We start from the raw sequence: 12,240 nt of genomic DNA on the forward strand, positions 1-12,240 counted from the left end.
CAAATTAAAAAAAAATAGGACACCCATTTTCTTCCTTGCTGGTGGACAATACTTGGAAAATGACACCTGGTTTTCATTTGTTTTGGAATGCAGTGAGAGACTTTGTCTTGAGCTAGAAGCTTGGAACATCTTTATAGCCCTCTATTACATTAAAAATATGATAGGGAAGGATGCTGAGCAATATAAAACAGAGCTCCACCGAAAGTCAGAGAAGTTTGCAGACTTCCTCACACTGAAGGATTTGGATCTGCTTCTGGATTTTTTATTTCAAATGCAGCATATTCATCAGGACTTCCAAGGAAAATCTTATATATTTCTTCTGTGTTGGAAAGTTGCTTGAGATCTAGAATTAATTGTACTTGAAATCAAAAATCAGATGAAGAATGAGAAAGAAGGGTCTGTCTTTTTGGTATACACAGGCAATATTGAAGCTCAAAGGGAGAGCATTTACAAAAGACTTGGTTGCCTGAAGCCTGCATTTACTAAATGCTGCCTCTGCTGCAGTGGCAATGGCTAAGCCTCAGCAATACTTGTACTTGCTGAGCTAAGGAATAATGCCCAGAACCGAGGAGTCTTAACAGCTGGAATGCAACTGTACTGTGGGATTCATTTAATGTGAAGTTAAGAACTAATCAGATACTGGCTGCAAGACAAAATATAGAGAGCCATTTTGAGTTGAGAGTTGATCCAGCTGGATCTGTTCACTTTTCATAGGAGAGCAGCATGTCCTGGCACAGTATTGTGTGGCATATACAAGCCCATATGGCTCTGTGCACAAGGCGTGTATTGTAAATTAGCTGAGACTCCATTTTCTTCATGCAGGAAAAGCCAATTCTTTATTCACATAATTTATTTTATACAGTTTATACAGTTTTCACAGACCTTGTGTGCAGCACCTATTGGCTGGAAGTTTTCTTACTATATTTTTTGGTGAGAAGGTGATTTGTGTGCACCTGATAAGATTCAGCTTGTTTATATTTTTCTTTTATGGGTTCTTATGGAACAGATCTTACTGTTTACACAGATGCACTTGTTTTTCAACCCAAGAATATGTTGTTGTGTTAATGAACCTTTCATACCAAGATTGTTTTTGCATGGGAACTTGAATATTGCTTAATTACACTTAGAAGAGATGACAGGCTTGATGTTAATTTAATAGAGCAGGCCTGATTTTATGAGGCCTTCCTTTTATAATTCTTCTTCCTGTCACAACAGGTGTGCATCATTTCCATGCTCCTCTGGCTGGTCCTGGAAAGCTCTGCTGCTGCAAAAATAGATCCCTGTTGTGTTAATGGGCTACAGAGAGCAATGTGCAACCCTTGTGAACCTTGGCAGCCCATGCCCAGCAGCGAGGCAGCTGAGCCACACTGAGAAAACTTGTTCTCTCAAAATTCTCCACAGTCTAATGACTGTAGCATGTTTGGTGCAGTCACAGTGCTGCTAATACAAATAGAAAGGCCCACTAAAATGTGAAGGAGCCACAAAACTGCAAGGTTTTCAGGTAACCCACAGCTGGTGGGGAATTACTGTTCTGAGGGACTGTTAAATCCTGTTACAGAGGGAGTGAAGGAGGATGGCAGGGAGCTGTGGGTGGGGAAGTGGTGTAACTTTGCTAGAACTGTTATCGGAAGTTTTGCCAACACTTAAAGTCAGGTTGGGAGCTGCTGTCTAATGTTGCAGCCAGAGGCACAGACAGGCATGTGCCGCTTCATGTCCTTGGTGCCCCATATGGTGCTCCTGTAGCCTTAAATGATAATGGCTTTTTAAAATATATTTTTGCATTTCAGAGCCTGAAATTATGTGAGGGCTGTATCACTGCCCATCAGAGTGCCTCTTTGCTTCATTTTGGTTCCCTTTTTGTTTTTTTGTAACATGATGTGGGTGTGCCACATGGGAACGCAGTTCAGTGGTGGACATGGCAGTGCTGAGTTAACATTTGGACTGGATTGTAGAGGTCTTTTCCAACCTAAACGATTCTATGATTCTATGACTTGGAAGGAGTGAGTTGCTGGCTTGATGGTGTAGCAGGAGGACCTGGAGGACATTTGTGAGGACAGAGGCTGCTGGAGAACTCTGCAGGCTGGAGGGACCTACACCTTGTACAGTCTTGCCTGTGCAGCTTGTAGGAGGTGGTGGCTGGCACAAGTTGTCCCAAGAGCCCTCCTGAGCTCTGGTGCAGAGTATGCTGATTTGCAGTGCCCCAAAACCACAGAAATATAAGGTGTAGTTTCAGTGACATAAGGCTGACCTGTGCTCAGGACTGGTCCTTGTTCCCTTTAGGGTAAACATGGAGTCTAAGGACCTCTGGAATTTTGTGTGGTTGTTCCTCAGAGGCTGTGTGGTTTGGTTTTTTTTTTTTTTTTTTTTTTTTTTTCCCCTTGGCACCATTCTTGCCTGGCCTAGTACCACAACTTTTGCTGTGACTGAAAACAGTGCATGCAAACCAAAGCAGGCACTTCCAGGAGAAAGCTCTGGATCTCACTGAAAAAGGCACGTGCCATATTTATAAACCAGGCCTTGCTGGTCTGATGTTGTGTTTGCTTAACCACTGAAGATGAATACATTCCTACCAAAAACCTCATCCAAAATGCACCCCAGATCACTGCTCTATGGTGAACATTTTACTGGCAAACCCCCACAAATACAGAGTTTGTTATCTGCTGCCGAACACAAAGGAAATGAGACGCTTCTTATAACTATTATCTGCCCTTCATAGAAATTGCTTGCTTGTGTCTTTTATCTGTTTAATAATATATTAATTAAAAATAAAATATTGCAAAAGAATGACAGATCCATGAAAGTCTTAATGCACTTAAACACAAGACAAGGTTTTTTTCCCTGCTGAGCTTATGCTAAATGCCTGCTGAGCTATTCACAGGGCATTCACTGGTTTCAAGATCGAATGGAAGAAATCTGGGAGAAGATCTTCTGGTTTACAAAGGTATGGAGAGCCTGGAATAAAATCTACCTCCTGAGGTAAACCCCTCTTCAGTGGAATGGCAAAAGGTGGGATGATGAGGCGGCTCTACTGCGCCAGAGGCAAGGATCATCTTTGTTCAATTAAACAGTAAGTTTAAAATACTGAAGCTATTTTTGTTTTGTTTTAAATCAGTTTAAAATTATCAACAATAATGAAACGCATTATTTTCCCATTACTTTGATGTGCTGAGTTTTTTGTTTTTCGTGACAGACAGCAGCTTCAGCTGGGGTAGACAGAGGAGAGAGATGGATTAGCCAAACAAAAGAGAAATTATTAGCTCACCTGTTGGATGTCTGTGACCGATTTGAATCAGACTGAACACAAATTTAACTAGATATTGCACGTGTCAATAGAGTATTTACACAAACTCAGTGTAAAGTGCTCCCCTCCCCTACCACTGGAGAAGTAGTCAGTGCAGAGGAGAGGACTGCAAGCAGAGAGCAAGAGCGATACTTCAGACTGCATAAAAAGGGCTGAAGGCTGAAGTCCTTGTGAGAGGAGTTAAGGCTTTGAAGTTTTAGCTTCCACCTATCAGGGAAGATCTGCCAGCCACTACACTGTGCTGGGGGAAAAAAAAATCATTTCTCTCAAGCTTCATGCTAGGTAACTTTTCTTTGGCTCAGAAACAAAGATAAGTAGGGGAAAAATATATATTCTTTCCCATGATTACACCATACCTTAGCACGTGAAGCTTGCTGTCTGGGGAGTAGACTTCCTCCTCCTTGCTATCCTACTTTTCTTCTCCTTTTACACTGAAACACTGATTGTTCATGCCTTATTTAAGTTTCAGATTCCATTGAAAATGAGTAACACTGCAGGACTTTTTTTTCCTGGTAACTTCATCCAGAAAGAATTGGCAAATAGAGATTTACTGGTTAATGTGTTGTAAAAAGTAAAGATTGTGGAGACCACAAAGCACTGTAGGAAGTATATAACATTACCTTTGGCTGCACAGACCACCCAAGCCTCTTGAATCTATTCTGTTGGTATCTGCAAATCTACTTGCACATGGCTGTAGTTAGTTCACAACTTGCACCTCATGATCTGCTCACTGTCACCATTGCCGTCTCACAGAATCATTTCAGTTGAGCAGTCTGGCTTAAAAGTCTCCCTGCCCTTTGGTTCAGTATCTTGGAGTAGATAACACTTGGGTGATAATGGCAAATGACAAAGTTGTTGTACAAACAAAAGTATACCAGATGCAATCCTGTTTAATTATATTTAAAGATTTCATGAGATTAAATACATAATTTTAGAAGTTCAGAGGGAAGTGATTAACTTAAAACATATTAATGCATTTCCAGAGGCCTGAGTTAAGTCTGGAAGTTATAATTGTCTGGAATTCATTGAGGCAAATGTCATTTTTCTCTTCCTGCTTTTAGTGGAGATGGAAGCAGTTTTGGTTTATTTCCACTTTTTTCTAGGCGTAGGGTTTTCAATTCATAGTGTTTCTAAGGAATGAGTTACGATGCCACTGTATTTCCAGGATACCTGAGTAAACCTGATTCTTTTCTTAGAGCTTTAATTCCATGACATTCTGTGCCCACAGCAACTAGAGATGGCATACAAATATTGCAAGATACAAAATATCCCATTCCCCAAAGTGGAGCTAAGTCCAGAAGAACCCAAAGGAATCACGAGGTGATTGAGGCTCGTGTCACTGTAGGTCCATCTTCCTTAAAATCTCTGGAAGATTCTGCAGATTCTCTCTCTGGTTTGATTTTGAAAGAAGGTGTTCTCCTACCAACAAAATGCAAGATTGGAAAATCAGGTATAATATAGAGGAGTTCAAGTCTCTCTATATATGTAAGGACCCATTAAGTGCCTAGCTCAGCAGCAAAAGTTTGCCCAAGCTGTGAGACTAGGATTTCACATCATAGCCTGTAAGATTTGTACAGACTCCAAATGCAAGAAAAATTGATTTAAACAGACCAGGTTTCTGAATTTGCCTGTGGCTGCATTTTCCTCGCCTGCGTGTCCTCTGAGCCTTCTTTCCCCAGTCTCAACAACCCCAACACCCTCAGCCTCTCCTGGTAGGACTTGTTTTCCTGACCCTTCTCCAGCTGTATTGCTCTTTGGAGGCACTCCATTTTTCTTGAAGTGAGTGGTTCACAACTGAACACAGCACTAGAGGTGTTGCCTCACCAGTGCCAAGTACAGAGGGACAATCACTGCCTTGCTCCAGCTGCCCATGTTATTTTTGTGACATTAGTGACCTTGGGGTTATGGAAATACACCTTTAGTTAAGGTATTTCCTTAACAAAAATATACCTTTAAAAGGTGTATTTCCAGAGGAGCAGGACTTTTTAACCTCAGGGCAGTCTCTTGGTAGGTGACTGCAACCTGAGCACAAACAGCACTGACATTGGTTCAGCTTTGCAGCACAGAGCCCATACCTCACGAGTGAGCTTTTGCTGGTTAGTCTTTCAGCAGAGACCCTGTCTGGAAAGTCCCACACTCTTTTCTGGGAGGCCTCTGTGTTTGAAATGAAACTTTGTGCAGTCACTGTAGAATGGGATCTGTTACTGTGTCCTACAGAGTAAAAAAAAAAAAAAAAAAAAAAAAAAAAGTAACATTAGAGGTAGAGTTTGCGGCTTCTGGGTCCATAACAATTTTCTCTACCCATCATAGTTATAATTATGTTATGTCTTCCTTCCCAGTACGCCACAACATAGAGAGCTGTCCAGAAGAGATCTAGATTCAGAAGAAAAGCTGTTGATCAAATCCAAAGCAGGTCCTTAATAAAAGGACGAATATAGCCCCACACCCCTACCAGAGAATAACCCAGTGTTAGCCACAGAACAACTGATGGACAGCTTTGTCACCCTGGACAGCATTTCTCTGCCAGGTCACTACATCACAAAGTGCAGGTGACTCGTGTATTGCTTTCTTACAGAGGTGAAAAGGATGGCTCAAAATGCCCCAAACTAAGGATATCTTGTCATTCCTTTCTCTTCTACCATCACTTGCTAAAAGCACAGCTCATTCTTGAAGGAAGTGAGAACATACCTATATTATTCTGTAGTGATTGCAGCCAGTCCTCCATCAGTGCCTGAGAAGGTGCTGCAAAGAAATACTCTGCCCCATCTCTCAGGCTGTAAATAAGGATACAAAAAGGTAAATTCTATTCAGTTTTTCCTTCTGGGCTTGTAAGACACTTCAGTTATGCCTCCTAACAACATACAGCCTTAGGTGACTGTGGGCAGGGAGCTGCACAGGCTTTTGTTTGTGACCTTCTCTGTAAGACTCACCGCAGCATGAAGGCGTTCTCTTTCCTGCTGTAATTCACCAGCCTCTCACATTTGGCACCAGAAATGTCGAGGGACAGGACTGTGGATATGTTCTGAAGGAGGATATAATTAAAACAAAATATCTTCTGTGTCCTTTCTGCTAGGATTCAATTCCATACCATCCTGAAGGCAGGCTACACACCCATCTCTTTATGTTTCTAAATTTAATTCTAGGATCACTGAATTGGACAAACCACAGAGGAACCATGGATGATTGCATTATATTTTGAAGGCAATCCTTAAATAAGATATACCTTAGAAGAAGTATCTTTGAAAATTTCTGGAAGCTTATGAGTCTGTTTTCGTTGCATCAGTTTAACAATTGCTGAATTTTCACTCAGCTGACATTTGAAGATCACCCCAGCCCCAAATCAAAGGTGACATTTTAAAGTTCATTTTTACATATATAGATACAAAGTTTCCTAGAAAGATGAAAAAAACAAATTACCTTAGTTGCTTCTTCATCATCATTATAGAAATCAAGCTTTAATCCATCAAGTTTTACATAGAAGGATTTCCAAGATCTTGAGTGTGGCTACATGAATAGAAATGGTAATAAAATTAAGTTGTGAAGTATGTATTTTATAAGAGTAGTGAAATCTTTCACATGCAACTTCCACAGGAAGTCAGGATCTGTCGGTATTATGATCACAGAAGTTCTCACAGTCACTGTTATCTTTTAGAAAACCAGAACCTGCTATACTTTCTGTGTGAGTGATTCAAAGACAGGGTCTCTAAGAGTCAGAATTGAATAAATGACATAACCTGGTTCAAGCAAGCTCTACACCATCAGGTCAGCAACATCACTGAAGATGGATAATCAAAGTTCTGTCTAATTTTTGGCCACTAAAACTCCACATTTTCCCCTAGCTGGAACACTGGCCCCTGCCTGCTGGGCACAGGCTACTTCTATCAAGTGTGTTGTTACTATCTAATGTGGCTGCTGAATTCTTCTTCATTTACTCAGCTAACCCCAGTGGAATAGTACTGAACAATGTGCAAAAGCAGCAGCTATTTCCACCCCCAACTTAGCCTAGTGCCATGAGACTCTTCTTGACGAAGGCTCTTTAACTTCGTATTTTGTTAAGTCAGTGAATGAAGTTGACAATTTGGTCATTCAGAGAAAAGTAAGGAAACAGTTCTGAGGAAGGTAAGTCATAACTTTTCTTGATGGAAGTTCAGTGTCTCTAAACACTAAATTCTATGTGCCCTAGAAGTGAAGAAAAACTAAATTTCTCTTCCAGAAGATGGAGTCTATACCAGATTCACTTTTTAAAAGAGGTCTTTCAAGTTAAAAATTTCAGAGGAAATATTCTATGGGATAAATAATCGGAGACGACTTGTTTATGTGCAAACACTCACCAAGCATTGATGTCTGCAGATGGGTGGTGAATATTAGAAAATTTTCTGGCCTGTCATGATCATTAGGCTACTGACTTGCAGTGGTATTATTTCCCAGGATAAGAATTTAGATTTAGTTTCATTCAAACCAGTAATTAGTGAACCATTTCTTCAAAGACAAGCAGGATCTGAATTCTGTTCTAGCACAGTTAGAAGTTACAAATATTGGGAGCGTGAGACTGAAGGCTTCCACTGCTGACAAACTATCACAAGTTGTTAGAGGATCACAAAGCTTTAGGGCTTTTTTGTGGTATGGGTTTTTTGGTTGTTGTGGTGGCATTTGTTTTGTTTTGTGTTTTGTTGTTGTTGATGTTGTTGTAGTTTTATTTGGGTTTTTCCCCCAATTCAGCTGATATATTGAAACCAGTTGATATATTGTTTATAATTAGGAAACTGTAGTTAACATGTTCATATAGCCTAGACTCTGGTTTGTAAATCCATTAACTGTAGACAGACCCTGTTCTGCGTGATTCCTGTGACGGGCAAAAATTCCATTGTCTCTTTCTCTGAGATCTCAGGTACTGCCAAAGCCAGTGGACACTTCCTCAAGCATTTTAGGGATAGCAGAAGCAAACCCATACTACTGAGCTCCTCTTCAGCAAGAGTTTTTCCTGAATAAGTCAGACCAGATCTGGACTATAATTCAAGGAAAAATGAAATAACCAGAGTGATGGCATTTATTTCTACCTGTTGTCTTCGTGGAAGGATCTGGTCTCGCTTCTCTAGGAAACCTTCCATGTTCTGGAGACTTGCAGAAACCTGAGACATACAAGAACATTTCTACTTAACTTTAAAACGACCCTTAGGCCTATACTAAATTTCTGAATGTCTCTTTTAGATAAACTCCATGTAAAGAAACTGATCTCTGGTTCCTCTAGCCTTTACATTGGGTGGCACAGCTAGAAATCCTCACTAGGTTGCAATCATATCTTTGATGGATCACCTAAACAAAGATAATTCAAATCCTTCTCAAACAATTTACTTATGGAATTTGTTCTATCATAGTGTGCTAATTAACTATTTTTTAAAATATTATTACTTACATTTTACAACTTAAATTGTTTAAGTTGTTCATACCACCTTCACAATTATTGAGTTACACCAATGTATAGTGTTGTACTGGTACAATTGGGTATGTGACAAACGTTCTCCTCTGAAGAGCAGAGGAGCAAAAGGAAACAATTTTATCTGCTAATGAGTTCACAGTGAATTTCCTGCCAGGGTGAGACAACAGTTGTTGTTCTAGTCTTGCACCTCGTCAGCTCTTTGACAAGTGTGCTATGAAGTCCTGCCTCTCTGACTTCTGAACAGAGTGGACACTCAGCACTAACACCTCACACAGAGGGTGCAGGTAAATCATCTTCTTTATGAAACACCATCTGTTTTAGGTGCTCTGCTGAGTATTCAGCAGCAGGAGCAATCTCTAGCTCAGGAAAAGAAAACCAGAAACCAATAGAGCTGTTAAGACCTAGGCTATAAAGCTTAGCAAATTAAAAGTAGTTTTAAGCTGTACATAGCTGCTTAAGTCAACTGTCTTTGTGGAAAGCCTTTGAATTGCAAAGGCACATAAAATGCTTCTTGTTTGAATCTAGGAGTGTACCCACCAGAATGCCCACTGTATGGTGCTCTTTATGAATTTCACACAGATCCTCCTGTTACTGCCTTACTTTAACTAGCACAGGCTTGTGGTTTTGTGAGTAGGGAATCAGATATTTCTGGCACTTACCGTAGATGTATTCTTTAATCTCTCCCACGAGTAGCTAGACAGAAGTAAGTTGGGTGAGTTATCCAGTGACTTTTGTCCAGGCTCGGGCGGCGTTGCTGTTAGTTTGGTCTGCAGGTCGGAGAAAGAGGAGCCTACAGCACCTTTTTCCTGAGGAGATATGTGGGCTGTGGCTTGTGATTCTGACAAATTGCTGCTCTGTTGCTGGCTTCTAGGAGCAGGAGATAAAGGAGAGTCTAAAGAACTGTGACTTTCCGAAGATGCAGCTTGTGGACCCACCGTCTTTGGCGTAGCTGGAGTGACAATCTCACCGAGCCTTGTCTCAGCTTTCATTTCTGTTTTGTTGCTGCTCAGCACTTCAGGGACTTCTGAGGAAGTGAGTTCTTGGAACCTTGGAGATTTTTCAACTGGGGAGAAAATAGTTTCAAGTGGGACCCTCCAGGACACATTGTGTGTGGGTGGCAGTGGTGTTGTGCTCTTTATCTCTGTCACTTTTGGTGGTGGATTCCTTTTGTCAGATGATTTTCTTCTCAGAGATGGAACCCGTACAATTTTGCCTTTATCCTTCTGCTCACTTTCTTCTGTGTCCACTTGTTTCAGAAGATTCATCTCTCTCTGTAGAACAGCAGTATTACATTTTTTAAAATCACCTTCATGCATTCATAAATACTTACTAAGATATTTTTTTTTAAGCAGGAACAGTTTTTCAGATAAACTGTCTCCTGGCACTGAATCTTAAGGCCTGTACCTTCACTGGCATTCTTAGAATTAGATCTGAATCTAAATGCTATAAGCTAAGCATTAGTTTTTTTCCCCAAATCATGAGTCCTAGTGGCAGTTAACCTCAAATATTGTGAATTCTGCCCTTACTAAGTTCTCTGGAACCTGGGGTTTTTTTACAACCTGTGGAGAAACTGTGCTCCTTTTCTTGTGGCACTGCTTCTTTAAGTTTCCTGTGAGAACATTGAGTATCCAGGGTTGTTTCATGAAAAATTTTGGAGGGAAGGCCATTCATCCCTTCACTTAGCTGATTTGCAAATCACTGAACCAAAGACTGATAAATTTTCAGCTTAAAGTCAAACACAACTGTTATGGTTTTCTGGTTATTTCAGGAAAATAATTTAAAAAACCTTTCCCACAATGAAAGAGAATCTGAGAGGCTCACTGAATATCTTTTAATATCTTTGGTATTTAACACAATCCATCGATCTTAAGCCAGAAGGAAAAAGGCCTATTTGTGCCCTGGTCTCCATTTATTTTTAGCCCTTTGCTATCCTCTTTCACTTCCAGGGGGCTCCAGCTCCCTGCTGGAATTCTATATGAAGCAAAATCTCTCCATCTGTGTAGCTAGGGATCACCCACCCTGTTCTTCACACCCTTTTTGCTGGTCCTGGTAGAAGAAAATTTCCACTTCTCCCCTACAGCTCCCCTACAGCTTTTTCAAGCTAGTTGATCTCTTTTGATCCACATAAAGGTCTTGCTCTGCTCGAAGTATTTAATCTTTGGTTACTCATTTACCCCATCTCTTACATGGAGTGATGTTCAAACAGTTAATGACCCACATCATTCTGTTTCATGCACAGCTCATCAGTCTCCTACTACTCACCTTAGTTTTCCTGCTGAGCTGAGCAAATTTCTCCTCCTGTGCCGCAAGCATCTTCTCAAAATCATGGTGTTTCTTCAGTAATTCCTCTACTTCAGACACTGAATCCTAAATGGAAAAATTAAAACATACAGAAGCCCGAAATCAAGTCCATCAGAAGAGATTATTCCTAAGATTTTCAGATTGATCCATTCTATTTAGCCAAGTGAGGATTCTGAAAATTTTTTAATTGGATGTCTAAACCCCTGTTAGTGTATGAAAAAATCTGAATTTACATTTTTAAAAAAGTCTGTATTTAGCAGTATGTCTGCTGTGTAGGAGAAGGAGAGCTCAAGTACCAAACCTCACTTTTCTGCAAGGCCACGTAGTACCATGGCTTCCAGCTATAACTGTTTATGTGGAGATTGAGTACTTCAATTATAGCTTGTGCTAGACACAGAGTTTGTTCCTGCCCTACAACAAATGCATCTGAGACTTCTTTCATGTCCTCTGCTTAGTTTCTGATACCCAAGTTCATGACTTTGTTTTCAATCTTATAAATTATCAAAAGAGAGTCAACAAGAAAAAACCCAAACTAAACAAATGAAAACATGGATGCTTATGTTTATAAAGGAATTTACAAGCTAGCTCTCAAGCTGTCTGTATAAAACATTCTGCTGCTTAATGGCAAGAACAAGGTGGGAATAGCCCCTTTTTTTCTCCTGCAAGGTGGGGAAAACCCCTTCTGAAACAGGCTCCCAGCAAGACAGGGAAGGTTGAACCTTCTGCAAATTATGTGAAAAAAATTATCTGGAATTCTTCCAAGATTTCTACCACCCGCTGGAAGCCACCATCTCCAGGACCCCATCACCATGTCAAATGCAGCAACAGCCCTGGGCTCACTTCTGCAAGAGGACAGAGCTCCTGCCCTTTCTAATCTCAAGGGCGCATTGCTGTTGAGATTGTGATTAATTTCAGGCCTGAGCTGATGCCTGAGCCAGGCCCTCTGCATATGCTAAGAGGCACACAGTGTTCAGTAATGCTGCATGGTTGTTACTCACCCCATAGGAGGGATCTGAAAGAAAGCTCTCCTTGGCAGCCAGCCACGCTTCTGCTTGTTCGAGCTCTCTGCGGAGCAATTGGATCTCCCAGTTTTCTTCATACAACACTTTCCTCATGTCCCAGCTCTCCTTTACCTTCTTCATCAGCTCTGACAGCTCTAACAGTTTTTCTTCAATCTAGAAAAAGAATATTTGTAATGCCA

The 12,240-nt window shown here is 40.7% G+C and overlaps 1 protein-coding gene across 1 annotated transcript in view; it reads right to left on the bottom strand.

The window, feature by feature from the left end:
* Positions 1–4,173: 4,173 nt before the first annotated feature.
* SPTBN5 (spectrin beta, non-erythrocytic 5) overlaps positions 4,174–12,240 on the bottom strand; it is a 91,347-nt gene continuing 83,280 nt past the window's right edge. The window contains exons 59-68 of the mRNA XM_066322180.1: positions 12,038–12,214; positions 11,001–11,105; positions 9,398–10,009; positions 8,359–8,430; positions 6,719–6,805; positions 6,232–6,323; positions 5,990–6,075; positions 5,377–5,512; positions 4,622–4,720; positions 4,174–4,414 (exon numbers count right to left, since the gene is read on the bottom strand). Coding sequence (XP_066178277.1) covers positions 4,339–4,414; positions 4,622–4,720; positions 5,377–5,512; positions 5,990–6,075; positions 6,232–6,323; positions 6,719–6,805; positions 8,359–8,430; positions 9,398–10,009; positions 11,001–11,105; positions 12,038–12,214 — 1,542 coding nt within the window. The 3' untranslated portion in view covers positions 4,174–4,338. The remainder of the gene's footprint in view (positions 4,415–4,621; positions 4,721–5,376; positions 5,513–5,989; positions 6,076–6,231; positions 6,324–6,718; positions 6,806–8,358; positions 8,431–9,397; positions 10,010–11,000; positions 11,106–12,037; positions 12,215–12,240) is intronic.

The sequence above is a fragment of the Sylvia atricapilla genome, chromosome 6 (assembly GCF_009819655.1).
Source record: "Sylvia atricapilla isolate bSylAtr1 chromosome 6, bSylAtr1.pri, whole genome shotgun sequence".
In the NCBI taxonomy this organism is placed as follows: Eukaryota; Metazoa; Chordata; class Aves; order Passeriformes; family Sylviidae; genus Sylvia; species Sylvia atricapilla.